This window comes from Neoarius graeffei, chromosome 1 (genome assembly GCF_027579695.1).
Source record: "Neoarius graeffei isolate fNeoGra1 chromosome 1, fNeoGra1.pri, whole genome shotgun sequence".
NCBI lineage: Eukaryota > Metazoa > Chordata > Actinopteri > Siluriformes > Ariidae > Neoarius > Neoarius graeffei.
In genome coordinates, this window is record NC_083569.1 from 8,318,454 (window position 1) to 8,346,054 (window position 27,601).

Genomic DNA, 27,601 nt, shown 5'->3' on the forward strand with positions numbered 1-27,601 from the left:
TTTTGGAGAAACATTTAATAAAAATGTACGACAACATCACAATCTTATTTAAAAAAATAAAAGATCATGTAAAACAGACGATATTTTCTCTTCATGTCATTCTTGGTGTAGTATTTCAGAACAGTACAAATTGGTGTATGCAGAAAACCAATGACTATACACTACCGTTCAAAAGTTTGGGGTCACCCAGACAATTTTGTGTTTTCCATGAAAAGTCACACTTTTATTTACCACCATAAGTTGTAAAATGAATAGAAAATATAGTCGAGACATTTTTCTGGCCATTTTGAGCATTTAATCGACCCCACAAATGTGATGCTCCAGAAACTCAATCTGCTCAAAGGAAGGTCAGTTTTATAGCTTCTCTAAAGAGCTAAACTGTTTTCAGCTGTGCTAACATGATTGTACAAGGGTTTTCTAATCATCCATTAGCCTTCTGAGGCAATGAGCAAACACACTGTACCATTAGAACACTGGAGTGAGAGTTGCTGGAAATGGGCCTCTATACACCTATGGAGATATTGCACCAAAAACCAGACATTTGCAGCTAGAATAGTCATTTACCACATTAGCAACGTATAGAGTGTATTTCTGATTAGTTTAAAGTGATCTTCATTGAAAAGAACAGTGCTTTTCTTTCAAAAATAAGGACATTTCAAAGTGACCCCAAACTTTTGAACGGTAGTGTACGTTCAAGTTTTACAGCTTCTCACTGGATCCCATCCTTGGTTAAAGTGCCAAATTTCCACATCCACTTCAAACCGTCTTTAAGTAGAGAACCGGTTCTGCGTGTTGTTCTTTTGTAGATCACTGAATCTTGTTCTCAGCCAACTTCTCTTGCTCCAAGTTGAGGTCAGTTAGGCAGCAGAAGCATATGATCTGGGTGTATTTGGTGATGGTTGCTGGCACAGAAGACGACAACGTGAGAGCAGGAAGAAAACTGAGACAGGGTCAACAAACTACTGCATCCTGAGCACTTAGACAGCTGTAGGAGTAATCAGAACTATAACTACTGAGTAGTGCAACATGTGTTATGTTTTTTTTTTTTTTTAAAGCTTAAGCTTATTGCTAGTATCCAGCGAAAGGCACTTCCATCAAGATGGTCCAAGAAGAAGTATTAACCTTCATCTAGGATCAATTTTAAGGAGGCAGTACTGCTTGAGCACACAATGGCAATGCTATGGACTGGTCAGAAGTCAGTATGTGCTACATCTTACATCGGTTATGGAGAACATCAATAAAAAAGAGAAATGCTACTCTTCATTTCAAGGGCACTGTTTTTCAAAAACAGGTCGTACATTATTGATACTGCTGCCAATACCAACACCACCAGAGTCAACACTGCTACTTGCAATGAATGTTTTAGCTACAATGACTAGCTGCTGACTTTCTTTCCCCCTGGTTTTTGTTGCATTCCCTTTTCCATATTTTTATCCTTGACTTGCAAGTGACGTCAAAGCAAAACAGAAACCCGGATGTCGGCCATGTTGGTGGATATACAAACGCAAGGTCAAGCGACATTCCATACAAAATATAGTCACGTCCGCAACTCTCTTTGTTTTTCCACTGCTTTAAGCGTTCTTTTAGCTATGCCATATCTTTGTGCTGTATATGGTTGTGGTCACAACAGTACTCGTGACCGTGGCACGTTCTGATTTTTTAGAATTCTGTCTGATTCGGAAAGAGGGCGAGGAAACTCTGAGGCTTAGTACGGAGAGGAGACTAGCACGGCTGAACAAGATCGGCAGGGCTGATCTAACAGAGGCTAAAACCAAGACAGTTCGTGTTTGCAGTAATCATTTTATCTCCGGTGAGATTCCGAAGCTCTCTCAATAATATCATAGAAAATTTTTATTTCGTGTTGCTAGAATCTTGCTATAAAACGAGCGTTCACTCGGTCGTGAACCAATCCAGACTGGGCACCCACTCAGAAAATGGGCTATGTTTCGTCCAAGGTCGGACTTGATTCTTCATCAGCCAAACCAGATAGAATGCAATATCTGGGTACTCGATGGTTGGTAGAAACGTCTTCAGAAAAATCCGACTTTTTTAAATAATATGGGTCAAAACTAGTCTGGTTAACACCAGACCATATCACAAGTGAAATATGGTCTGGAATCCGCCTATTGAGTTTCTCGTAGGGGAGGTGTGGTTTACGATTGTCAACGGCCGTTTATTGGACGTTGCGAATGTCTATCATTTGGCGTATACGTAGCCCATGGCCAATCATGGCAGTTGTACCCGGTGACGTAGTTAGAGCGACGAAGAAGACGAAGAAGAGAAGGAAAGAGAAAGAGAAGGCAAAACAAAAATAGGAAAACAATGGCACCGAAATTATTTCACTTGTGATATGGTCTGGTGTTAACCAGACTAATTCAGAACAGTGTCTAAAGCTTGATCGAAAGTTTGGTTCGTATCGCTCGCCGCCATGTTAAATGTGATCCGTAAACAGTCCCAAATAAACTACAAGCTTCCATTTGTCGAGTAGTACGCGTCACCGTCTTTCCACCCCTCCCCACTCTCTGATTGGCTCCCTAACTCAGGCGAGCCTTTAGACCATAGTTTCCATGCTGTCTTTTCAGGTCGGAACGATTGTGCAAAGCAGCATGGGATTTCCCAGGCTAGGTCAAAATCACACATATCTATCTTCTCGTTGTATTGAATCTTCACTCGTACGTTCAAATCGTAGTAATACTGAGAAAATTCAGCATTGTTTACAGACATGCTTTCAGCAGTTGCCATCCTAGTTGCTCGTATATCCACCATCATGGCGGACGCTCATGACGTAGCACATTTTGATCACGCGGTTGCAAGGTCATCTATTAGACTAGCCACTGTTGCTTCGTTTTGGACTCTTGCAGTCCACTTGTATCTGAAAATACTTTTTAGCTACTAGCTCAGCAGCCCATAATTTTGAAGTATTTATCCTTGCAATACATGTCACTGGGCAATTTGATATGGTCGAAAATTTCCTCATTCTTTGAATCAGTTGACAAAACTGGGAGTGTCAGAAACATTTTAAAAAGTCACCTACTCAGGCTGTTCTGAGAAGTCGGAAATCATGTGTCTCATGTCTGAGTCAAATCTTTTTTTTTTTTTTTTGAGGGAGCTGCTTTCTTCAGATCTTTTCATCTGGCTGATTTTTAAAAGCAGCATAGTACGTGTAGCATGTATCTACCATGACTCAGCACATTGCATAATCCTCGGGTACAGCAAGCAGTCTAATTTGGTTATGGGAAATTTACTGAAAAATCTTGCCAATATTGTCATGATCGTTGTTACCTTCGAAGGTACCACTCAAACCCGGTCCTTTCTGTTAACTTTGTGGTTAACAACAAAGAAACAAGTCATCAGGTTGGTGAGCAATTCTGAGAAATTAAATCTTCCAGACATACTAATATATCAGGTATAGTAGGGAAGCTTCTAATGCTATTGCAAGTCAGACCTTTAGTGCAGAGTCTGGCTTTTTTTCATCATTAAACGGGTCAAGAACTCTCGCTCTCTCCCTCATATCATTACAGTGATGGCTTTCTTCCAAAGTTCTAGGGAATATTACAGTAGTGGTTTGGACACATTACTACTCTACACACACAACATCTCTCTGTAGGTTCACAGACACACTCTCTCTCTCTCTCAATAACACAAACTCAACTCAAGCCCAGTGCTAAGTGTTAATTGAATGAATAAATGTTAACTCCCCATCATCAGAGAAGATTCTGTCTTATATACAGTATTATGGTTCTAACTGCTACCTCAAAAACAACCCTGAATACTTTCCTCAGACTAATATTGCTTACCATTGAGCTGACCAAACCATTTCGTCCTTTTCTCCACAGGCAGGTAGACGCAGAAGTAGTACACCGGTACACCAGACAGTGCAATGGTTACTCCTATGAGGGAATTGATGGTATCACTATAGAGGGGCACGATGACCAAGAAAAGACTGCACAAGCAATAGATGACAGGAATGAGCAGTGTAAGCTGGAAGCCAGAAAAGACAGAAGATGACAAGGTGTAAGTTTAAATTAAAAAAAGACAAACCCAACACTTTAGTCAGACAATTAGTTGATTAGCTACCTTCACGGGTCTGTGTCTGTCTGGCTGTGTGAAGCGAAGGTAGAGGAGTCCCACCACAGATAATCCCATGTACAGCCAGTAGCTGAAGCTGTAGTAATTGATTAGCAGGAATACATCTTCCACACACAAAAAGATCAGACCCATCGCACCCTGTAAGCATAAACACACACCAGTTAGAACTCGGAAACTTTAAAGGTGTTGAACTTATGAACATTTCACGTACGTTTTGCCTCACTGCATGAAAAATAAGGATGGATATTTACATGAAAATGGTTAGATGGCCAACAAAGGACCTTACGGTTTGCAGGGTTGATATGCATTTGATCAAATGGAAGACCAAAATAACATTATGAACCGCCATGTATTACAAATGACCAGAAATCGTACACCCTTGTACAACCCCGATTCCAAAAAAGTTGGGACAAAGTACAAATTGTAAATGAAAACGGAATGCAATAATTTACAAATCTCAAAAACTGATATTGTATTCACAATAGAACATAGACAACATATCAAATGTCGAAAGTGAGGCATTTTGAAATTTCATGCCAAATATTGGCTCATTTGAAATTTCATGACAGCAACACATCTCAAAAAAGTTGGGACAGGGGCAATAAGAGGCTGGAAAAGTTAAAGGTACAAAAAAGGAACAGCTGGAGGACCAAATTGCAACTCATTAGGTCAATTGGCAATAGGTCATTAACATGACTGGGTATAAAAAGAGCATTTTGGAGTGGCAGCAGCTCTCAGAAGTAAAGATGGGAAGAGGATCACCAATCCCCCTAATTCTGCGCCGACAAATAGTGGAGCAATATCAGAAAGGAGTTCGACAGGGTAAAATTGCAAAGAGTTTGAACATATCATCTACAGTGCATATCATCAAAAGATTCAGAGAACCTGGAAGAATCTCTGTGCGTAAGGGTCAAGGCCGGAAAACCATACCGGGTGCCCGTGATCTTCGGGCCCTTAGACGGCACTGCATCACATACAGGCATGCTTCTGTATTGGAAATCACAAAATGGGCTCAGGAATATTTCCAGAGAACATTATCTGTGAACACAATTCACCGTGCCATCCGCCGTTGCCAGCTAAAACTCTATAGTTCAAAGAAGCCGCCGTATCTAAACATGATCCAGAAGCGCAGACGTCTTCTCTGGGCCAAGGCTCATTTAAAATGGACTGTGGAAAACTGTTCTGTGGTCAGATGAATCAAAATTTGAAGTTCTTTATGGAAATCAGGGACGCCGTGTCATTCGGACTAAAGAGGAGAAGGACGACCCAAGTTGTTATCAGCGCTCAGTTCAGAAGCCTGCATCTCTGATGGTATGGGGTTGCATTAGTGCGTGTGGCATGGACAGCTTACACATCTGGAAAGACACCATCAATGCTGAAAGGTATATCCAGGTTCTAGAGCAACATATGCTCCCATCCAGACGACGTCTCTTTCAGGGAAGACCTTGCATTTTCCAACATGACAATGCCAAACCACATACTGCATCAATTACAGCATCATGGCTGCGTAGAAGAAGGGTCCGGGTACTGAACTGGCCAGCCTGCAGTCCAGATCTTTCACCCATAGAAAACATTTGGCACATCATAAAACGGAAGATACGACAAGAAAGACCTAAGACAGTTGAGCAACTAGAATCCTACATTAGGCAAGAATGGGTTAACATTCCTATCCCTAAACTTGAGCAACTTGTCTCCTCAGTCCCCAGACATTTATAGACCGTTGTAAAGAGAAAAGGGGATGTCTCACAGTGGTAAACATGGCCTTGTCCCAACTTTTTTGAGATGTGTTGTTGTCATGAAATTTAAAATCACCTAATTTTTCTCTTTAAATGATACATTTTCTCAGTTTAAACATTTGATATGTCATCTATGTTCTATTCCGAATAAAACATGGAATTTTGAAACTTCCACATCATTGCATTCTGTTTTTATTTACAATTTGTACTTTGTCCCAACTTTTTTGGAATCGGGGTTGTACAAGTATAAACAGGTATCGCTAAACCTTCAACTGTTATCTTTCAATGTGCCAAAAACGGGGATGTCGATGCATTTAATATTAAAAAAAAAAACATTAACAGAACAAAATCAGTCAAAATATATTTTGAGATACATTTCATATAGCTACAGCATATTATATTCCGATTTTAGTGGCTTATGGGTTCCATTTTGTTTTTTTAACCATTTCTGTGTGATACAGTCAAGATTTTAACCTCTCATGGACCAATCGGGAAACGGCTTAGTGTTTATATTTTTTGAAGCGTGGCTGGTCGTCATGTTGCTTGGATATCAGAGAAAAATATTATGAATGATTTATATTTTAAAAGACTAGTAGACAGTAGATGGCTTCAACTTCCCCATACCTGAAGGTTAGAAAAGCAGCCTTGGGCCCAAAGGGTCGTTGGTTCAATTCCTGGGACCGGCAGGAAAAACATGAGGGGAGTTGGGTGAATGAACAGCACTTTCCCCTCTCTCTCCATCATGGCTGAAGTGCCCTTGAGCAAGGCACCTAACCCCCAATTGCTCCCTGGGTGCTGTAGCATAGCTGCCCACTGCTCTGGGTATGCATGCGTGGCCATTGCTCACTTGTGCGTGCATGCGTGTGTTCACTGCTTCAAGCTGGGTTAAATGCAGAGGAGGAATTTCACTGTGCTTGAGTGTACAGTGTCTTGCAAAAGTATTCATCCCCCTTAGTGTTTGTCCTGTTTTGTCGCATTACAAGCTGGTATTAAAATGGATTTTTGGGGGGTTAGCACAACATGCCTACAACTTTAAAGGTGCAAATTTTTTAAAAAAAATTGTGACAAACAATAATTAAGATGAAAAAACAGAAATCTGGAGTGTGCATAGGTATTCACCCACCTCAAATTCAATACTTTATAGAGCCACCTTTTGCTACAATTAGAGCTGCAAGTCTCTTGGGGTATGTCGCAATTAGCTTCGCACATCTAGCCACTGGGATTTTTGCCCATTTCTCAAGGCAAAACTGCTCCAAATCCTTCAAATTAGATGGGTTGTGTTGGTGTACAGCAATCTTCAAGTTATGCCACAGATTCTCAGTTGGATTGAGGTTTGGGCTTTGATTAGACCAGGGGTTTTCAGAGTGTGGGAGAGTCAGCCCCCCCTCGGAGAGCAAATAAACAACAGCGCCCCCCCTTACAGTTTTTGTTGTTGCTATACTTAAATGTTCCATTCGTATTTTTAAAAAATGGTTGTTGTACACATTTTTCTTTTTCACATTTTAAACATCTGTGCTTTTTAAAACATCTTGTTTTATACATTTTAAACATCTTATAGCATCGTTAGCTAGCACCTCTTGGCAGACAACACACTGTGGCAGTGGAGCATCTTCAGATCCAGTCCATGAAAATCCAAACTTTAAATAATCGTGGTCATACTTCCTTCTTTTTTCAGTCCCCCCAGGATTCTGCGGGCCTTTTTTGTGATTGTTGCGGGCTAAAATGTCTGATGTTGCGGGGGTTTCCAAAAAATTGTGATGAAAGTTGCGGTGTTTTTTAGGTTTTTGTTGCGATTACATTGCGGGAGGAAGTGAAAGTTGCGAGAAATTGTTGCGATTTTCTCTTTTTGTGATTAAAATTGAGTGATATGTTAAATATTAAGTTATTACTGAAAAACTATTGATTAAAAAAACAGACACTGAGAAATGGTCCTATAAACATCTTTACCAATATAAAAGATTACCAGGACTACAAAAATGCAGAAAAATAGGCTTTACTTATCCAAATGCACCTGTTGGTTCAAAAGTTAAAGTGCAGAGAACCTCACAGCACAACATTAAGTTACCTTAAAATACAATTGTGGCAGCGGGGGCGTGGTCAAGCGCCGGTCTGTGACAGGAGGGCGGAGTTGGGGAAGGTAAGTGGCAGAATCGCGACACCTGAGGGTAATTAACCTGTGTTTTGTGTGTGTTTTCCCCAGTAAACTGCGCCCTACTTAAGGAGGGAAAGGGAGAGCGGAAAGGAGTTTCTTCCCCAGCAGAGATGACAGTGTGTGTGCGTGCGTGTCTCTGACTGTTGGTTTATATTGTGAGACTGAAAAGTTCGGCAATAAAGCCTTCTGTGAACCTTGATCTCTGTCCTGCCGTCCTCTGTGCTCCACCCACACGCTATTCTCGCTACAATAATATAAATGCCTCAGCTTTCATGTAAGAAAAAAAAACTATTAATACTAGTACTGTGTGCAGGCAGTCTCTCCTGAAGACTAAATTAAACAATAATTATAAACTAATAAAATAAATGGCTCAGGCTTCATAGAAGAGAAAAAACAATTTGAACAGAATCTCACAGTATGATGCTGAAGCTGCCTAAACAATGGAAAATAAAATATCATTTTGGCAAAAATGTTGGCATCCATTAATTTCTTGTATTAAGTAAAAAAATAAAGTGCGCACAGTCCTTCACTGTAAACATAACACACTTTCAGTAACAGAATTTAAGCCTATATAAACACTGACTCGCACATCATGCAATGTTGCCAGATACTGCTGACGTTTTCCAGTCCAAAATATATTCAAAACCCACCAAAATGCACTTGGAACCACCCAATCTGGCAACACTGCGCACATGCTGCTTCTCTTGAACGTATAGAGGTCACGTGATATTCATTATCCGCCATTTTGGATGGCAAGGCCGCGCATAGAACTTAGACGAACCCGTTCTAATTATCAAGTGTGTGGGAGTAGATGTTTCGAGAATGGTTATATCTTGTTCAGGATTTGGTGTAATCTTCTAATTCAATACTCCTAGTACATCTGTTAAGTTGATTTTCGGATTGAATGATGGCTGCATACTTAGAAACTAGACAGTCTCTAACGTTTAAAATGGCTATGCCTAGCCCTACTACCCTGGCCTAGTCTATGACAATGTTTTATCTTTTTGGCTCATATATGCCTTTGAAAGGCCAATCCATAGTAGGGATGGCGAAAACTAAAAAAAAAATCTTGACCGACCACCAAGCCTCATTAGCCGGTTAAAGTCGGTTAACCTGAGTTTAAACAGGGATGCAAACGGCAGATGCGCCTTTTTCACAGCTGAATCGCGCAGACCCGATTTTTTTCTTTGGGGGGGGGGTGGGGGGGGTGTTGGAGTGTCTGAATAAATTCATCAGAGTAATTTCTGTATTAAAATTACTAAATAAGCAAATGCCTTACTGTCCATGAAAAATAGGTTAGTATGAGAAGAAAACAGTAAATCAGAAAGCTGCCCACGTTTTCGCGGAAGCTGCGCAAACATGCGCAGCTTTCTGATTTCCTGTTTTTCAGAGAAAAACATACATATTTACAACCCTGTCATTATCTGGAACCGAGGTTAAATTTCGAACATTCTTAAGATAAAACATCCTGAATAGTCTCTTTATGATAAACGTCTTAATGCCACTTACCCGTGAGGTTATCAAGTAGACATTCTTCTTCGGGACCTTCCAGAGGTATAATTGAGATATCCATCCCGCAACAAAATATTTATAAGCTTCCAGGCTCTTGTAAGCTTTGAGGGCTTTGCCAGTGTAACACGATTCATGATTAACGAGAAAATTGTAAATATCGTGGTAGGCCAGATCGGGCAAATCGCCGGCACCGCAGCTCCGAATTTCCCTGAACAAGGATTGCGGCAAGTTGTACGGATCTGCAGTCCCCAACCTGGAACACTTTTCCACGTAACGCTGCCTCACGTCACCTTCAAGATGCTGAACAAACTTAGACAAGTAATCACGCGATGTAGATGGGGTATTTTCCGAATTTTCTTGGGGATTACTCCCTGGATCCATTACGCTCGCGCAAGGTAAACTATCCTGATGCCGTCCAATATGCCGGAGTGGGCGGAGTACACACGTGCGGGTCACGTGACTGCACATCCTCTATACACGGAAGTAAGGCGGAAGGTAGTTTGTCGACGTCACCTCAAGACGACGCCAACGATTGGTCAAATTTGCGGGAAAGTTGCGATGATTGGATATAATTGCAACACCACCCTGAATTCGCGGGGATTGGTTGAATTTGCGTTGAAGTTGCAAATCGCAACATCCTGGAGGCTCTTTTTTTTTTTTTGCTTGGCCCAGACTCTGTCTCCTCACTCACTGTAGCTTTAGGTACTAAAAATCGATCCATTTTGTCTCTGGTAAAGGCTAGCTGAAGTTCGCTAAATGTCCGCAATAGTAACTTATTCTGTTTTATTTTTCCTCATGTCTCGTGTTGCGCCCCCCCGAAGAACTCTGGCGCCCCCCCGGGGGGGGGCGCCCCACACTTTGAAAAGCCCTGGATTAGGCCATTCCAAGACATTTAAATGTTTCCCTTTAAACCACTCCAGTGTAGCTTTAGCAGTATGTTTAGGGTCATTGTCCTGCTGGACCGAGAACCTTCATCCCAGTTTCAAACCTCTGGCTGACTCAAACAGGTTTTCCTCCAGAACTGCCCTGTATTTAGTGCCATCCATCTTTCCTTCAGTCCTGACCAGCTTTCCTGTCCCTGCAGATGAAAAATATCCCCAGAGCATGATGCTGCCACCACCATGCTTCACTGTAGGAATGGTGTTCTCAGGGTGTTGGGTTTGCGCCACACATGGCATTTCCCATGATGGCCAAAAAGTTCAATTTTTGTCTCATTTGACCAGAGAATCTTCTTCCATGTGTTTGGGGAGTCTGCCACATGCTGTTGGGCAAACTCCAAACATGTTTTCTTAAGCAATTACTTTTTTCTGGCCACTCTTCCATAAAGCCACGCTCTGTGGAGTGTACGGCTTAAAGTGGTCCTATGGACAGATGCTCCCATCTCCGCTGTGGATCTTTGCAGCTCCTTCAGTGTTATGTTTGGTGTCTTTGTTGCATCTCTGATTAATGCCCTCTTTGCCCGGTCTGTGAGTTTTGATGGGCGGGGCCTTCTCTTGTCAGGTTTGTAGTGGTGCCATATTCTTTCCATTTTGCTATAACTGATTTAATGGAGCTCCCTGGAATATTCAAAGTTTGGGATAATTTTTATAACCCAACCCTGATCTATACTTCTCCACAACTTTGTCTCTGACCTGTCTGGAGGCTCCTTGGTTTTCATGTTGCTTGCTTAGTCGTGTTGCAGAGTCAGGGTCCTTCCAAAACAGGTTGGTTTATACAGACATCATGTGACTGATCATGTGACACTTTAAGATCCACCTGTGTGCAATTAATCAACTAATGTGACTTATGAAGTGAATTGGTTAGACCAGCTCTTATTTAGGGGTTTCATACGAAAGGGGGTGAATACCTATGCACACTCCAGATTTCTGTTTTTTCATCTTAATTATGGTTTGTGTCACAATAGAACAATGTGCACCTTTAAAGCTGTAGGCATGCTGTGTACTGTACATCAAAATGGTGCTAACTCTCCAAAAATCCATTTTAATTCCAGTTTGTAATACGACAAAACAGGACAAACACCAAGGGGGATGAATACTTTTGCAAGGCACTGTACATGTGACAAATAAAGGCTACTTCTTTTTCTTCATGTACTCCTACATTAAAGAAATGACACCATTGCTTATACAGAAAATATTTGGTGCCTACTGTTTCCTGATGCTGTAACAGCTTTACTACTGGTACATAGCCTGGCAAGCCAGACTAAATGTGAATATTTAGTCTGGCCTCGCTCGTAGACATTTCCGAAGGGTGGGGGTGGAACAACCCGCTGTCTTTCAAACTGTCTCTGTGCGCATGTGCGTATCTGACCAATCAGCGCAACAGTGACCGTGACGTAGCCAGAGCGACAGAAAGCAGTGGGGGAGGTCTTGAAATAAATAATTTTTCAAAATGCGTATTAATTAATAAACAGGTTCTAGATATTAAGAAGTTTGGAGATAATGACCACAAGTTTGGAGTCTGTACCACATACTTAGCATACACTTATTTTTTTCAAGTGTTTTTCAAGGGTTTGCTTAAACTGTTTTTGAGAGTTTTTATTTAGTGGTGTTTGGTGAAATAATTTCCCTTAAATTTAAAATAACGGGAAAATAAGAAACAATCAAAAAGTAATGTTTCAAAGCTGTTTATTAATTCTTCGTACTGCACAAACTAGCCCCATCCTTTTGGCTACGAGTGGAGCTAGCTGGTAGATCAGACATTTGCCATAGCCGGTCGGCAAAACAGCGAAAACGTCCTTCTTGAAAAGGAATGAGCGGAGAGCCTCTTCCTGCTCATGTTTCAACGAAAACTCCAAGTCTAATTCTTCTAAAACTGATTCCAAAGCGGACTCAAATGTGCGCTGTTCACTAGCCGTAGCCATCTTTCTTGTTGTGCTTTCTCCAGCGTCGCGCAGCCTTGTCGTCACTCCTGCAAAAGCCCGCCCAAAGAATCCAAACAAAAACCTTGCATTGTGATTGGCGGGCACGATTTGATGCCCGGGGTGTTTTGTTGATATGGTGCGAGGCTAGACCCACTCGCAGGCAAAAAATATTTCTGGCCGCTAGGCGGGTGGGTCTAGTTTACTAGGCTAACTGGTACAGGGTAAAACCAGAGATCAGTATGATGAGAGTCTTACATTGAAGAGGAGTGCAGGGACAGGAGTGTAGCGGTCAGTGTGGATCAGAGCCAGGCTGTCTGGGAGGTGGCCCTCTCTCGCCCCCACAAAGAACAACCTGCCACAACAGGTACACTCAGACACCGAGATGCAAATGTAATGCGTTATTTCTGGGATACATATAGCAGAATGGATTGAAATTGAAATAATACAGACGATGCTTTATATACGGTCAGTGTGGACATTTCACTTAATAAATGGTCTTTGCCAGTATGCGCATCTTTTGTATATCAACTACTATTTTCTGATTAAGGCCAGAAAGTCCTCAGGAATGTAACTGTATTTATTGCCACATTACCAACGAGCACAAGCAGGGACAATAATCACCTGGAGGCAGCAATGATGGAGGCGTTCAGTCCTCCATAACAGGACATAGCCACGGCAATGGGGATGACCCAGCTAATGGGTCCGAGAACCTGATTTCCAAAAGTCTGCAGAAAGGGAGAGAGAGAGTGAGCTTATGATAGTCACCTGGAGATCTACATTCAAACCTTAATCTCCTAAACCTGTCCATTTATTCAATATCTTTTTGCACATGTCCAAAAATAAGAGTGTTTATACTAGAATTAATGAACCTTTTAACAAACAAATAATTAAGGATGATATTTATAAGGGGAGATGAAGTAAAAGGAGAATGCATTGTTGTAGCAAGTATCAAGTGCAAACATTTACCCCCACACCAAAGGTTTCTGGATAGGAAAAAAAAAAAAAAAAAGAGAACTTTTGACCCTGTTTTTGTAATTTATCTACAACTAAAAGTATTGTGTAAAGTGAAATATGGGGGGAAAAAAATTCTCTCCGTCACCAAGACCTGATTTGAAGAAGGCAAAAGTTATGTGCAGTGGTGCATATTGCAGTTGCGAACTGTATATACATCATACAGGCAAAAATAAAATTATTTTTGACTGGCACATACCACTGCAACTGCATCACTGGCCATGAAGGAAGGTATGTCCAGCACTAAGTAATACGCCACATTTGTCAGAAGGTAGATGGTCGTTACAATCGGCATAGAAATGGCAATAGCTAGGGGTAAATTCCTGCATGAAAAAAAACAGAAACTTGAACATCAAATGTCAATGAAAGGCTAAAATGTAATCGAGATTTCAGTATTCATGTAGCCACAAGTCTTCTATTCATATTCATCAGTTCCATGATAAAAATATTATTTTCACATTAAATGGTTGATTTTTTTTTTTGGGGTGGGTTGATAAATAATCATCAAAATATGATCAGTGGTTGAATAAAATCAAGACCTTTCCGGATTCACAATCTCCTCCGTGACGAAGTTGAGCGTGTCCCAGCCGGAGTAGGAGAACAGAGCCGAGTAGAGAGCGAGTGCGATGCTCCCAGCCTCCATGGAGGAGCCCTTGAATGGGTTCTCAAAGTTCTGAGTCTCTCCTGCGAAAGGAAACGACGTACTTTCATGTCCGAGAACTTTTACGAAAACGGTAGCTATTTCATATTGCTTAGGATCTCAACACGCATTCGGAGAAGTGTATGCTGCCAGATGGAGACGCACGAGTGCTCTCAAAGAGAATTTGTTTGGATTAACTTTCTTCACCTTTTCAGCTTAAAATGACTTTTAACAAGATCGACGGTGAGCTACTGCTCACTTATGTATACCCCCACTCTCGCTTATATCAGAATGCAAGCTATAAGGAATAGGACACTTACTGTATTATGAATGTTGACTTCAACAAATAATTAACCCTGAAACAAGTAAGTAAAGAGCAGCGCGTCTCCCCAGGGATTTCAAACGGCATCCTGGTAAACTGTCATTTTGAAATAGCATTTTGCTTCTTGAAACAGCGTCAAAATCCACCCTATATGTTTTATAAATACATCCAGTCGGTAAACAGGAAGTCGATGTGTGACAGACCTGAAAACGGTAAATACGGTATAGAACCCCAAGCTGAAGTTCGGTACCAAATATCAAGCAGTTGTGATTTGTAGTTGCTGAGAAAAGTGTGACAAAGTTTTCCATGCTATACCGTACGTTTCGTAAATACATTCAGTCGGTAAACAGGAAGTTGATGTGCGACAGACCTGAAAACGGTATACACGGTATAGAACCCCAAGCTGAAGCTTGGTACCAAGTACCAATGATTTGTGGTTGCCGAGAAAAAGGGTGTTTCAGATGGACGGAAATACAGAGATTCAGACGGACCGGCAGACAGAGGTAAAAAGCCAGTAATATAAAGGTATATTTAAGGTAATATACGCTCACCGGTCACTTTAATAGGAACTTGTTCTTGATTCTAAAATTCCTGTTCTTGGCTGCAGGACTGGAACCCAATGTGTTCTTTTGCTGTTGCACGCTTTTCTGCTCACCACGGTTGTAAAGAGCGATTACAGTGGTGCTTGAAAGTTTGTGAACCCTTTAGAATTTTCTATATTTCGGCATAAATATGACCTAAAACATCATCGGATTTTCACACAAGTCCTAAAAGTAGACAAAGAGAACCCAGTTAAACAAATGAGACAAAAATATTATACTTGGTCATTTATTTATTGAGGAAAATGGTCCAATATTACATATCTATGAGTGGCAAAAGTATGTGAACCTCTAGGATTAGCAGTTCATTTGAAGGTGAAATTAGAGTCAGGTGTTTTCAATCAATGGGATGACAATCAGGTGTGAGTGGGCACCCTGTTTTATTTAAAGAACAGGGATCTATCAAAGTCTGATCTTCACAACGCATGTTTGTGGAAGGGTATCATGGCACAAACAAAGGAGATTTCTGAGGACCTCAGAAAAAGCGTTATTGATGTTCATCAGGCTGGAAAAGGTTACAAAACCATCTCTAAAGAGTTTGGACTCCACCAATCCACAGTCAGACAGACTGTGTACTGCCTACCACTTTAAAGGTGCACTTCCCCCCCCCCAAGATCTCAAGATCACTCCAAGAGCAAACCGTGTAATAGTCGGCAAGGTCACAAAGGACCCCAGGGTAACTTCTAAGTAACTGAAGGCCTCTCTCACATTGGTTAGTGTTCATGAGTCCACCATCAGGAGAACACTGAACAACAGTGGTCTGCATGGCAGAGTTGCAAAGAGAAAGCCACTGCTCTCCAAAAGAACATTGCTGCTCATCTGCAGTTTGCTAAAAATCATGTGGGCAAGCCAGAAGGCTATTGGAAAAATGTTTTGTGGATGGGTGAGATCAAAATAGAACTTTTTGGTTTAAATGAGAAGCGTTATGTTTGGAGAAAGGAAAACACTGCATTCCAGCATAAGAACCTTATCCCTTCTGTGAAACATGGTGGTGGTAGTATCATGGTTTGGGTCCGTTTTGCTGCATCTGGGCCAGAACGGCTTGCCATCATTGATGGAACAATGAATTCTGAATTCTAAAGGAAAATGTCAGGACATCTGTCCATGAACTGAATCTCAAGAGAAGGTGGGTCATGCAGCAAGACAACGACCCTAAGCACACAAGTCGTTCTACCAAAGAATGGTTAAAGAAGAATAAAGTTAATGTTTTGGAATGGCCAAGTCAAAGTCCTGACCTTAATCCAATCCAAATGCTGTGGAAGGACCTGAAGCGAGCGGTTCATGTGAGGAAACCCACCAACATCCCAGAGTTGAAGCTGTTCTGTACAGAGGAACGGGCTAAAATTCCTCCCAGCCGGTGTGCAGGACTGATCAACAGTTACCGGGAACGTTTAGTTGCAGTTATTGCTGCACAACGGGCTCACACCAGATACTGAAAGCAAAGGTTCACATACTTTTGCCACTCACAGATATGTAATATCGGATCATTTTCCTCAATAAATAAATGACCAAGTATAATATTTTTGTCTCATTTGTTTAACTGGGTTCTCTTTATCTACTTTTAAGACTTGTGTGTAAATCTGATGTTTTAGGTCATATTTATGCCGAAATATAGAAAATTCTAAAGGGTTCACAAACTTTCAAGCCCCACTGTATGTACTATATCCTTCCTGGCAGCTTGAACCAATCTGTCCATTTTCCTCTGACCTCTCTTACGAACAAGGCGTTTGTTTCCACCCACAGAACTGTCGCTCACTCAACTCACTGTTTTTTTGTTTTTCACGCCATTCCGTGTAAACTCCAGAGACTGTGGTGTGTGAAAACCCCAGGAGATCATCAGTTTATGAAATACTCAATCCAATCCATCTGGCTCAAACCAACACCCATGCCACAGTGAAAGTCAGAGATCAGAATCTTTTCCATTCTGATGTTTGAAGTGAACATTAACTGAAGCTCTTGATTTGTATCTGCATGATTTTGTGTGTTGTGCTGCTGTCAAGAGATTGGCTGATTAGAGAACTGCAGAAAACAGCAGGTGGATGGGTGTTCCTAAAAAAGTGGCCGGTGACTGTATATCTGTGGCAGCGGAGGCGTGGTCCGAGCGTCAGCTGTGGGCAGCGATGAGTTTGGTAGAGCCGACAGGTAACCCATGAGGAGTTTCACCTGTTTGCGCTTACTGGTAATTTACTTTTGTGTGTTCTCGGTGTTCTTTCTATTGCCAAGCCTGTCTCCCTGTTCCTCGTTCCCTAACCTGCGAGTGTTATTAGGTGTTATAAACCATCTTAAAAAATAAGGTGGCAAAAAAACCCCGCTATATAACGGCCAATCCAATCATACAGCCGCTCTATCCTTATTTTTCTGTAAATATCAGTCTCATGATTGGTTGAGCTAGATTTTCATTACTTGTTATTTATATTAGCCTTCGGCTTCAAACTAAGGAAGCGAATATAAGACACCAAAAATGTCTTGGCTGATCGACTACATTTGGTGCAAATGGTAAATTATGTACAGTGCTCGACGTAAATGAGTACACCCCCTTTGAAAAATAACATTTTAAACAATATCTCAATGAACACAAATGATTTCCAAAATGTTGACGAGACAAAGTTTAATATAACATCTGTTTAACCTATAACGTGAAAGTAAGGTTAATAATATAACTTCGATTACACATTTTTCAGTTTTACTCAAATTAAGGTGGTGCAAAAATGAGTACACCCCACAACAAAAACTACTACATCTAGTACTTTGTATGGCCTCCATGATTTTTAATGCACCAAGTCTTCTCGGCATGGAATGAACACGTTGGCGACATGTTGCAACATCAATCTTTTTCCATTCTTCAACAACGACCTCTTTCAGTGACTGGATGCTGGATGGAGAGTGATGCTCAACTTGTCTCTTCAGAATTCCCCAAAGAAAATTATTTCTTTCCACCACAAAGGTGAAGGCTACAAGATCAGCAGCAAAGCTTTACTTATCAGTCAGAATACTGTAGCAAAAGTGGTACAAAAATTTAAGAAAGATGGAACTGCAACCATCTCACAGAGACGTCCAGGTCGTCCACGGAAGTTAACACCTCGACAGGAGCGTCTTCTGATGACAAGGGTTGAAGAAAATCAGCATGCAAGTTCACTGCAGTTATCTAAAGAAGTAGAAAGCCAAACTGGGGTGACTATTTCCCGTGACACAATACGGCGTACACTGCAGAGGAATGGCATGCATGGATGCTGTCCACGAAAGAAGCCTCTCCTAAAGCCCAGGCACAAAAAAGCCCACCTAGAGTTTGCCAGGGCCCATGCTGACAAAGATGAAGACTACTGGGACTCTATACTCTGGAGTGATGAGACCAAGATAAATGTTTTTGGAACTGATGGCTTCAAAACTATATGGCCTCGCAAAGGTGAGGAATACAAAGAAAAATCCATGGTGCCTCCAGTGAAACATGGTGGTGGCAGTGTCCTTATGTGGGGCTGCATGAGTGCTGCTGGTGTCGGGGAGCTGCATTTCATTGACGGCATCATGAATTCACAGATGTATTGCTCTATACTGAAAGAGAAGATGCTACCATCACTCCGTGCCCTTGGTCGTCGTGCACTTTTCCAACATGACTAAACACACATCTAAGGCCACTGTTGGATTTCTGAAGAAGAACAGGGTGAAAGTGATTCAGTGGCCAAGTATGTCTCCTGATCTGAACCCAATCGAACACCTACGGGGAATTCTGAAGAGATGAGTCGAGCATCACTCTCCATCCAGCATCCAGTCACTAAAAGAGGTCATTGTTGAAGAATGGAAAAAGATTGATGTTGCAAAATGTCACCAACTTGTTCATTCCATGCCTAGAAGACTCGGTGCTGTCATTAAAAATCATGGAGGCCATACAAAGTACTAGATGTAGTAGTTGCTGTTGTGGGGTGTACTCATTTTTGCACCACCCTAATTTGAGTAAAACAAAAAAAATGTGTAGTCTAAGTTATATTATTAACCTTACTTTCCCGTTATAAGTTAAACAGATGTTATATTAAACTTTGTCTTGTCAACATTTTGGAAATCGTTTGTGTTCATTGAGATATTGTTTAAAATGTTATTTTTCAAAGGGGGTGTACTCATTTACGCCGAGCACTGTATACTAGCTTTTTTTTTCTGACTCAATCATTCCAAGTGTAAAAGGCACAATTCACCGAAATTACATACCTTGAACTATTTTTATAACACCAATTCCAATGATGAGGATGAGGGACAAGATCTTGGCGTAGGTAAAGATATCCTGGACCAGAGTTCCCCACTTCACATAGGCACAGTTTATAAAGGTCAGCACACCTGAAACAGAAAAGAAAAGCCTTAGATTGAGTTTAGATCTTCGAGAAGTGAAGAGGACAGGTGAAGCAAGAACCTAGAGGAACATTATGGGGGGGGGGATTATGATGTACACTACCGTTCAAAAGTTTGGGGTCACCCAGACAATTTTGTGTTTTCCATGAAAAGTCACACTTTTATCTACCACCATAAGTTGTAAAATGAATAGAAAATCTAGTCAAGACATTTTTCTGGCCATTTTGAGCATTTAATCGACCCCACAAATGTGATGCTCCAGAAACTCAATCTGCTCAAAGGAAGGTCAGTTTTATAGCTTCTCTAAAGAGCTAAACTGTTTTCAGCTGTGCTAACATGATTGTACAAGGGTTTTCTAATCATCCATTAGCCTTCTGAGGCAATGAGCAAACACATTGTACCATTAGAACACTGGAGTGAGAGTTGCTGGAAATGGGCCTCTATACACCTATGGAGATATTGCACCAAAAACCAGACATTTGCAGCTAGAATAGTCATTTAGCACATTAGCAATGTATAGAGTGGATTTCTGATTAGTTTAAAGTGATCTTCATTGAAAAGAACAGTGCTTTTCTTTCAAAAATAAGGACATTTCAAAGTGACCCCAAACTTTTGAACGGTACTGTAGTTCGACAGTTTTTTCCTCGATTATTAATAATTATTATTTTTTTAATTCATGCCAGGTCCAACTTTGTGCCCTTCATAAATGGTCACATATTTTATTACCATATAAAACCGAATACAAAGAAACAAACCCCCCAAACCTTCAAGCATTTCCTTCAGGATCAATCAAGGTTATGTTTTCTTATAACACAGAACTCAGTAATATATTCAAAAAGGGCAGGAGGACATAATTTACAACAATCCCTCGAACAGTGTTATGTACAGTCATCCGTCACGTTCAAAGTGAGAGTTTGTGTATGTATGTTTAAAAAGTTTAAAATATTAATTGGAGAGTCATGTTTGAATCAAATGTTTGCACAGACTGCCGATTTCACCAAGCCCGTCTCAAACTGTTCCGATACAGAAATCAATAAGACGGCAAGGCATCAATGCTGGTATCTTTAGACAAACTCAACACCCCCCCTGCCCCGCCATTCACTGGGGAAGGAAGCAGGTGCTCGCTCTTTTTCAGAAAGAGAAAGAAAAACAAATACTGGCTCACATTCGTGACATGTGTCATATGTTTGGATATGCGCAAGCTTTCAACTCTGTTTACACATCAGAACGGAAACTCTGTCATTGCTGGTAAAGGCCGAGCCACTGAAAATGTGGTTGACACATTCAAAAGGAAATGTCCACATTTAGGAAAGATACATAGCCCCGAGAACATTGTTTAGACCTTGGGATATGTGCCTCACATGCTGATCTTTCACCTAAATTCCTAAACTGCTGCATCAAGAACACCGACAATAACGAGGTCCAAAAAAAGATTCAGCCTGTTGGCCAGAGGCACAGTGGAACAACCTTTGCCAAATGACTAGTCCTGGGAAATACTAATGCTAAAAATTTTAAATCCTGTTCAGGTTTCAAAAAAGCCTGTTGGTTCCTCTATAGTATTTTTTTTTTCCAGTGATGTACACAATAATGGTCATTGTTAGGAAGTGACCAGGGGATGAGAAGGGGATCTCCAAAAGCAAGAAATGGTCTGCAACAAGATTAACCACGAGGATTTAATGGTGACTAATATAATCGCCAGACTTTTTCCCTTTAGCCACGCAGCCTGTTCAATTTTCATTCCTCAACATTTACTCCTTGTACGCCATGCTGATAAAATCTCACCCTCAACAAAGATGCATCAGATCCGCGATTAAAACTGCCTGAACTTGCCTTTTATTTGAAAAATGAATTGCTGAAGACCAGAATTGCATCCAAACTGCAGACAAATCCCATTTCTATTTTGAAAAGTCTATAAGAATGGTCATCAGATTAGGAATAAACACTTACAATTTGTGCGTTTGCTTGTAGTTTTACTGTCCCTTTATACAAACTTCTGAATAATTAGAGGTTTTCAGCAAAGATGGGCAACTCCTGCTCAAATGTTACTATGCTAGCATTGCTAATTTCTACATACAGTAATTACCTCTATAAAGTTTATTTCATAAGTGAACTATTCACCATTTTTACACAATATAATTCATTCCCACTGTGCTGAAGCTTACTCAGCTTTGGCGATTAGTTTTCTGAAATATCGTGTCAAGTTTGATTATGTTAGCAACAATAAACATTACAAATAAAAGCGTTCAAAACACCTTTCAAAAATCCGTCAGGTTACACAGCTGGCTAATTTTAATTTCCTGCCAGAAATCTCGTCAGAGTAAACACATGCAGATTAGTACTAGCAGAGTAAGGTATTAACCTTTATAATCATCTGAAAGACCTTGTTACTTTATCACATGCTAGCTACTTTGTTTATGATAGCAGTAAATCCTGTTAGGTTAGCCAAGCTGGCTCAAGCTAACCATTAAGATCATTACAATCTATGAATAGGACTGAAATACAGTGCCTTGCAAAAGTATTCATACCCCTTGAACTTTTTCACATTTTTCCACCTTGCAACCACCAACTTAAAAGTTTTTTATTGAGATTTTATGTGATAGACCAACACAGAGTAGCACATAATGGTGAAGTGAAATGAAAATGATAAACGGTCTTCAAAATTTTAAACAAATAAAAATCTGAAAAATGCGGTGTGCATTAGTATTCAGCTCCGTCCTCGGATACCACTAAATACAATCCAGTGCAATCAATTGCCTTCAGAAGTCATCTAATTAGTTAATAGGAGTCCCACTGTGTGTAATTTACTCTCAGCTTGTTCTGTGAAGGCCTCAATGGTTTGTTAGAGAACACTGAAGAACAAACAGCATCATGAAGACCAAAGAACTCACCAGACAGGTCAGGGATAAAGTTCTGGAGAAGTTTAAAGCAGGGTTAGGTTATAAAAAAAAATATCCCAAGCTCTGAACATCTCAAGAAGCACTGTTCAATCCATCATTCAAAAATGGAAAAAGTATGGCACAACTGCAAACCTACCAAGACATGGCCGTCCACCTAAACTGACAGAGCGAGCAAGGAGAGCACTGGTCAGAGAAGCAGCCAAGAGGCCCATGATCACTCTGGAGGAGCTGCAGAAATCCACAGCTCAGGTGGGAGAATCTGTACACAGGACAACTATAAGTCATACACTCCACAAATCTGGCCTTTTTGGAAGAGTGGCAAGAAGAAAGCCATTGTTGAAAGACAGGCATAAGAAGCCATGTAGGGGACACAGCAAACATGTGGAAGAAGGTGCTTTGGTCAGATGAGACCAAAGTTGAACTTTTTGGCCTAAATGCAAAGCGCTACTGTATGTGTGGCGGAAACCTAACACTGCTCATCACCCTGCACACACCATCCCCACTGTGAAACATGGTGGTGGCAGCATCATGCTATGGGGATGCTTTTCTTCAGCAGGGACAGGGAAGCTGGTCAGAGTTGATGGGAAGATGGATGGAGCTAAATACAGGGCAATCCTGGAAGAAAACCTGTTGGAGGCTGCAAAAGACTTGAGACTGGGAAGGAGATTCACCTTCCAGCAAGACAATGACCCTAAACATACAGCCAGAGCTACAATGGAATGGTTTAGATCAAGGAATATTCATGTGTTAGAATGGCCCAGTCCAGACCTAAATCCCATTGAGCATCTGTGGCAAGACTTGAAAATTGCTGTTCACAGACGCTCTCCATCCAATCTGGCTGAGCTTGAGCTATTTTGCAAAGAAGAATGGGCAAAAATTTCAGTGTCTAGATGTGCAAAGCTGGTAGAGACATACCGCAAAAGACTCGCAGCTGTAATTGCAGCAAAAGGTGGCTCTACAAAGTATTGACGCAGGGGGGCTGAATACTAATGCACATCACATTTTTCAGATTTTTATTTGTTTAAAATTTTGAAGACCATTTATCATTTTCGTTTCACTTCACAATTACGTGCTACTCTGTGTTGGTCTATCACATAAAACCTCAATAAAAAAACTTTTAAGTTCGTGGTTGTAAGGTGGAAAAATGTGAAAAAGTTCAAGGGGTATGAATACTTTCGCAAGGCACTGCAAATCACAGAACTCCTCGTGTTACTTCATGTGAGATAGCTAGCTGTCATTAAGATAATCTATGAACAGGACTTAAAATCAGAACTCCTCGTGTTACCTCATGTTAGCTAGCTAGCTGGCTTGTTTTAGCAGTAAATACCTAGCTGGCTAACAATTAAAATTATTAGCATGTATGTCTAAAAATACTGTCAAATACGGTTTGCTTATTTTAGCAGTAAATCCTGTTAGGTTAGCTTCTGCTACTCGTTTTTGACCATAAATGAACAATGATTTAAAAAAGAAGACTAAAAATCCTTTCAGAAAGGATTTTTATGCGCAAGCCTGAAAGCTCACGAACATCATTGATGTGTGGGCTAACGTTAACATTTGTGGTAGCTCTAGTGTTTTGAGGCATCATTGTTGCGCAAGTAACGTAAACCTTCAAAATTTAATTATTTTAAAATCAACATAGCTTAAATTGAAAAGGTTCATATTCATAATTTGGTGGAAAATGCCGTTTCTCAAAATACCCAACACTATGAAAAGACAAGAATCTTTGACTCACAGATGCAGGCGGCAGCAATGATTCTCACAGCCTCGTATGGAGGTTGACACGTCGGGTACAGAGGCTCCACCAGGTAGTTAGCAAACGTCAAAGAGATGATAGCCTGGCTCGCTGGCTCCACCAGCAGAATTGAAGTCCAGAGGCGAATGAAGGCCAGGAATCCACCAAAGGCCTCCAGGATGTAGGCGTAGCTGGCACCTGACTTGCTAATGGTGGTGCCAAGCTCGGCATAGCAGAGGGCACCGAAAACAGAGAACAAGCCTCCGAGTGCCCAGATGAACAGCGACAAGCCGTAAGACGCGCTGTGCAGGAGAACGCCTTTGGGTGACACAAAGATCCCTGAGCCGATCATGTTTCCCACGATGAGGCACACGCCGTTGGCCAGAGAGATCTCCCTCTTCATCACCATTCTTTCTGTCTGGCCATCGGTACCCACTGATGCTTTCAGGTCTGGGTCCGAGTCTGCCTTAAATGAGGGGTAAAGTGCTCGGCCCATGTCCAAGAGGTTCTGTTTCATGCTATCCAACAACAGAGTATATGAAATCAGGACTGGAGGATATTTACAAAAGTAAAGAGCATCGAAATTTGGTCTAGTTGTTTCACACAAAATCTACAGTAATAAGGGTTCCTCCTTGGTTCTTTGAATGATCAAGAACTTTCTAAAAAGGAAACCGGGATCCTTTTCTGAAAGGAAACCCCTCACTGTTAGAGAAACTCTGAAGCTTCCATGAGTAGTCCTTAGGTTTCTAAAGCAGTTCTACTTGGAACCTTTTCTAAAAAGGAGACTCCATGTGGCATACATAGAACCTTTACAGGGGTTCCCTAGTGGGTTTCCCAGAAAAGGGGGACTGTGGGTGGTAAGAGAGAGCAACTGGACTTGCTTGAAGATTCTTGAAGACGTTTCACCTCTCATCCGAAAGGCTTCTTCAGTTCTGTCTGACTTAAAGAAGCCATTTTTGTCAACCTGGAATGGCCATCACTGAACAGAGGTGGGGGTCTAAGGCCCTGTCCAAACGGCAACGGATTCAGGTGAATCCGATACAATTGTTTATTGTTTAGGCCTGGCGTCCACACGGCACCGACGTTTTGGGTGCCCCAAAACGCAATCTTTTGAGAACGGGTTCCAGAGTGGAAAGATCTGGCAACGTTGCCATTGCGAAGTCGTCTGGATGAGTAAAACGGATTTGTTTACGATGACGTCACAACCACATGACTGTCAGTGCTTCACGCCGGGTAGGTGTAACGAACTCGATGAGAGTTGTCAACAAATCCTATAACTTGGTTCATGAAACGCGCTTACAAAATATTTTCACTGTGAATATTTATTGTGTAATGGTGCAAAGAGAGAGAGAGAGAGAGAGAGAGAGAGAGAGGGAGAAAATAGCCCTTAGGGCAGAGTCAATCCCGCCAGCAAAAATAGGGAAAAACAGGAGCGATCTCACCTCTTCAGATGTTGGTTTAAGTCCTACAATACATTCCTCGAAAAGGGCGTAGAAGAACAAATTAATCCATCAACGTGTAGCATTCAATTTATTCCGGACCATTAAAGACGCCGCCTTCCGCGTAGAATCATACGTCATCCTCACCGCCATATTGGATAGGTCAAAGCGGAGAATAAAGATGCCTCATTCATGTGCTGCGTTTAACTGTACCAACAGGTTTACCGTCCAAACGAGATCACATGGGATTACCTTTCACAGGTGAGACTGGAAAAATACTTTTCATTGTATTTGGTCATTATAACGTAATTTTACGAACAGATTTTCCTGACTTTGTGGCTAATATGAAGTCTCGCACATAATAGTTTATGCGCATGCGTCCTTACTTCTTCTATTGTTCTGGTGTCTCCGAAGGGACCGTCTTACAGCGCCCCTAGAGGTGTGGCATGTGTATTGCATCGTTTTCAGCAAGCGTTGCGTTGCCATATGGACCTCATATTTTACTGATCGTTGCCCATTTGGACGCGATATTTTTTAAATAACATCTCGTTGCCGTTGTCGTGTGGATGTAGCCTAAGACATCATTTATCAGCCACCTACAATGCAGTCCTTGGCACACTTCCCAGACAACTGAATGCATACCAAAACCCAGCTGTTTTCAGTGACTCACAGGAGGACAGAGAGAATCAGCATTCCATTGATCACCCTAACGGGCAATCCATTGATCACCCTAACAACTCTCGAGGCCGTTCACAACCAGCCCCCAGTGACCCACACCAACAGGATGACTCAATGACACCTTAGATGAGCTTTTCATCCATGAGAGGATAAATACCTGATGCTCCCTACCAGTCAGACAAAACTGAAGAAGCCTTTCAGATGAGAGGTGAAACGTCTTCAAGAATCTTCAAGCAAGTCCAGTTGCTCTCTTTTACCACCCGCAGTTTACCATGACCTGGATGACAGAATCTTCACAGACGGAAAAGGGGGAATTTATACATTTCAATTCTTTATGGTGAGTTGTAGGGTTCTCCATATAACCTGTAAGGCACAAACTGAAGAAATGTTTCAGGGTTCTAGATCAATATATCTACATACGTTTCAAGGATTTTGTCAGAAATGTACATCAAAAAACATGTTTAGGGTTCTAGAGATAATATTTCCCTTTTATGCTAGGGCTCTACATTGAACATTTAAAGATTTGCCCAGTTGGAAAAAAAAAAAAAAAGTTTCTAGATTTAATCTTTTTTTTTTTTCCACCACCAATTTATAGTAGGATTCTACAGAGAACCCTTTAAGGGTTAAATCCATAGTCACAAACTAAGGAGGGTTATTGAACTAATGGTTTTTGTTTGGTTTGGGATTCCAAGTGGTGAACTAAAGACCCTTTTTCAGGTTCTAGATTAATAGCATTTTACAGATTGCTTTATACAATCTGTGATACAAGTGTGAGGTGTTTATTTTATTAAAAAAAAAAAAAAATCATGCATCAGTTCACCTGTTCTGTGCTTTTGACCAAATATTCTGAAAACAGTTGCTACTCTATTTTAATGCAAACAAACAAACAAACAAGAATTAGCTTTTAATAGAAAGCAGCCATGAAGAATGTGCAACATGCAGTAATCCATCAGTCTGGGCTAAAGGTTGTGCTAAAACATACCAAAGAATATCACGATGGCTTCCATACCTTTAATCATGAACGACAGGAGAAAAAGAGTTAACTGTTGGAGAGTAGAACCGTGTAGATGAAGAACGAAGATCTTATCCTTAGGACAGAGCGTGTGTGGTGTTGCAATCCCAGATAGCAAAGTGTTTTTCCACACAGAGGACATGCAGTTCATGAAGTTCTTCTGTTTTATTTTTGGGTATCTTTGCTTCAAGAGGGAGCGAGGCAAACAAAACTTGGAGGGGGTAGAGAGAGAGAGAGAGAGAGAGAGAGAGAGAGAGAGAGATACTCCTCCTGTAATAGTTTAGTTCAATTTAAACTGAATATATTTACTGTGTGACATTGGTGTGGGTTATGGACATATGTATTTTTGTTGGGGGGGGAATCACATTCAATGTCATATTGTGATTGAATAATTGTTATGCAATTTCTAGTTAGTTAGAATTATGTTACAATAGGAATACTTTGTTTCTATAGTAACACCTTGCACACTTGTATTGCGGTCATTTCATGTAAATAGACTTGGAGAAAAATTGCGGAATTGTTGAGAGTTTCCTCTGAGGGGATGTTTATTTAACATTTATGGGTGTTATGGGTACAGTATTTACGCT

The 27,601-nt window shown here is 41.0% G+C and overlaps 2 protein-coding genes across 3 annotated transcripts in view; one reads left to right on the forward strand and one right to left on the reverse strand.

Moving 5' to 3' along the window:
- Positions 1–27,357, reverse strand: LOC132891557 (Y+L amino acid transporter 2). 2 transcript variants are annotated; one of them, XM_060929247.1, is made up of 10 exons: positions 27,012–27,357; positions 23,886–24,434; positions 19,119–19,244; positions 13,900–14,044; positions 13,560–13,683; positions 12,971–13,074; positions 12,605–12,701; positions 4,078–4,227; positions 3,798–3,981; positions 1–902 (listed from the first exon to the last, which is right to left on the reverse strand). In XM_060929247.1, the coding sequence occupies exons 1-10, from the start codon at positions 27,163–27,165 to the stop codon at positions 808–810; spliced, it is 1,728 nt and encodes a 575-aa protein (XP_060785230.1). In that variant the 5' UTR covers positions 27,166–27,357; the 3' UTR covers positions 1–807. The 2 variants fall into 2 exon arrangements, with proteins under 2 accessions (XP_060785230.1, XP_060785240.1); XM_060929257.1 differs by having other exon boundaries at positions 23,886–24,403; positions 27,012–27,354.
- LOC132891563 (sorting nexin-16-like) overlaps positions 26,162–27,601 on the forward strand; it is a 75,786-nt gene continuing 74,346 nt past the window's right edge. Inside the window, exon 1 of the mRNA XM_060929277.1 lies at positions 26,162–26,339. The gene's annotated coding sequence lies outside the window, so the exon portion shown is untranslated. The remainder of the gene's footprint in view (positions 26,340–27,601) is intronic.